A 2,581-nucleotide genomic window follows, 5' to 3' on the forward strand; every position below is an offset into this window, starting at 1 on the left:
CAAGTGAACACGGAGGCGTAACCAACACTGTTCTCCCCGTTCCACAAACGGCAGCGTGACGGGGCCAGTAACACCACCTACAGTAGCACGGGGCTGGAGCAGCAAGTTATCTTCTCAGTCAGCAGGGTCAACCATTCCCCTTTTGTATTCACCTACCCACTTCCTTCGGGAGTTCCTTCACGTCACTGGCCCCTGGCCTGTCGGACTAACAAACCAAGAATCACAAAGGAATACAGTAGAAAAATTAAGTCCTGCGCATCCGCACCAAGGTGTGGGTTGCCACTCGGTCCGAGCCCTCCGGCCAACGGCTTAATACTTAACGTAAGAGATTCCCACCCCCCACCCAGTTGGAATCCTTTGCTCAAGTTTTTTAGACGCAGAAAGAGAATGTCTGTCTCCAAACGTAGGAAAGAATCAGGTGTAATAGGAATCCAGTGGACCACCTTCCTTAAAGGGAACACAAAACTGTGTGGAAAAAGACTGTCCAATTCCTGGGCTGACTTGGAATTTCTTACGTGATGTCCTTCTTTCTCGGAGGCCGGTGAATATTCCTCACCACGCACTTCACCATCCACTCAATTCCCTCGTTCACTCCTTTGCTAAGGAAAGAAGGTAAGTAGACATGGTTTAAAAACAAGACCAGAACAACAGAGCACCCAGAACAAAACCACGGCTCACGCAGTCCCCACCGAGCCCTCCCAAGAGCACGTGAAGGGTTCTGCCCTGCAGGGACTCGCTGCCATCGCTGCGGCGGCATCTCGTACGCGCGAACAACAGGGAGCCGGTTTCTTTTAATTCAGTATATAAACCCCATCCTTCATTTTTCTGCTGGCTGTAGAAATCTACATCCAATTGAGTTAGTCATCAACTCTGTGGAAACCTTGGGGTGAATAAACAGCAAACCACTTGACAGTCAGCTGGTCTGAGGTTATTTTGCTACAAGTCTCAGGCTTTTGGTATCAGACCTTCCAACCCTGGCCCTAACTTTCTGTAATCATCACCGACTGGCCTCCAGTTTCCCCAGGACTTCCACAATTGACTCTATTTTCTTTTTTAGTGCAAACTCAAACTGAAATTTCGAAAGGAAATTCCACGCAGATCAAAACTAGAAGTGTTTGTACAGAAAACACAACAAACTGAAAAGGTTGCACTTCGCAAGATTATTATCTAATACTTCTCTTCCAGTCAGGGCTTAACCACTGTTCTTCTGCTTGTGGTTGTTCATCTGCATTTGATTCTTAGCCATGCGGACAACAGAGATTTTTTTCTTGTGGTTTACGAAGCTTTTCTTACCCTTTGCAGTAGCTTGTGTGGTAGCACAGCTTTCTTGCTAGATTAAAAGCAGAAATCTCACAGCTCTGCACTCGGTACAGGCAGTAATTCAGACCGGAGTACTCCTAGCCAACTGGAACGGTCCTTCTGACTGACGCCCAGGAGCACTTTTCACCCAAAGAACCGAAAGCGTAACCAAACGTGCTATCAAGAATCCGGCGGGTTGGTCAAGGTCCCGGCAGCTGCGTGGCGTGCAGGCCTGAAGGAGGACAGCCCCCCCCCCAACATTCTGCTCTCTTCTAGTCATTGTATCTTAAACCACAGGCATCCCCAGTGGAAGAACACTTTGGAGACTGCTGTATTCTCGACACAACAAAGCTTATCTGCACGCCAGAAAACAAGGAAGCAAGAGCGTAATTACTGGGCCGACAACGGAATACTGCTCACTTCTCTGGCAGGGTCATCAACAGCTGTATTCTCAACTCAGTCCTTACAGAGAAGCCAGGAGCTGCAGCAGGTCAACGACTGCAAAAGTTGTTGTGGATGGAGAAGGGACGATGGACACAATCAACGGCTCCGTACGCCTCCCGGCCCCGCTGCCCTCAGCACACCTTCACCCTCTTTCACCTTACAGTTAACACACCTACTGACCTGGCGCAAGCCCGCGGTTCACAAACAAGAACCTGTCACTGCCGGAAGGATGCGCAGCTCCTTTTCAGGAGGAAGTTAAACCCCACAGTACTGCTCTGCTTGCGGGACACCCGGGAGCTGGCCGGTTAACGGCAGCACCGTCCAGCCTCGTACTCACCCGGTAAGAGCAGAGCAGGCTTGTGTCAGGCAGTCTCTCTTCCCGATTTTGTTAATGCAGTCGCTGAACGCTGTCTTGATGTCAGGGATTGACAGACAGGTCTGCAAGGGAAACCAGAGAAGAGCTTGCATTCTGTGCTACAAAAGGTGCGACCTTCTTCCAAAACGAATCCCACCACATCCACCACCCCGCTTGAGTCAGGATGGCACAACTCCGTTAAACCCTCTCACGCACCGACACCGCAAATTCACATCCTTGCAGTCACAAAAACCCCAAAAACCCAAGCGTATCCTTTATTCACCAAAGAGAATGCTGTTTTCAGGCAGTACACACACATGGCCACACCTCCCAAGTCCCCAAGATGTAAACTTCCGAGCAGCGTCACGAACTGAGCACAACCTGCACCCCTCGGACCCCCCCTCCCGCCTGCCCCACGCCGGTTGGGTCCAGCACAACACTACAAGAGCCTTCTGAATCCAACCCAGCGGCCTGGGTCGTGCC

General features: G+C 50.7%; 1 protein-coding gene across 1 annotated transcript in view; it reads right to left on the reverse strand.

Moving 5' to 3' along the window:
* Nucleotides 1–406: 406 nt before the first annotated feature.
* ARFRP1 (ADP-ribosylation factor related protein 1) overlaps nt 407–2,581 on the reverse strand; it is a 10,597-nt gene continuing 8,422 nt past the window's right edge. The window contains exons 6-7 of the mRNA XM_010149706.1: nt 2,081–2,181; nt 407–599 (exon numbers count right to left, since the gene is read on the reverse strand). Coding sequence (XP_010148008.1) covers nt 512–599; nt 2,081–2,181 — 189 coding nt within the window. The 3' untranslated portion in view covers nt 407–511. The remainder of the gene's footprint in view (nt 600–2,080; nt 2,182–2,581) is intronic.

The sequence above is a fragment of the Eurypyga helias genome, unplaced genomic scaffold (genome assembly GCF_000690775.1).
Source record: "Eurypyga helias isolate BGI_N326 unplaced genomic scaffold, ASM69077v1 scaffold9584, whole genome shotgun sequence".
Taxonomy (NCBI): Eukaryota; Metazoa; Chordata; class Aves; order Eurypygiformes; family Eurypygidae; genus Eurypyga; species Eurypyga helias.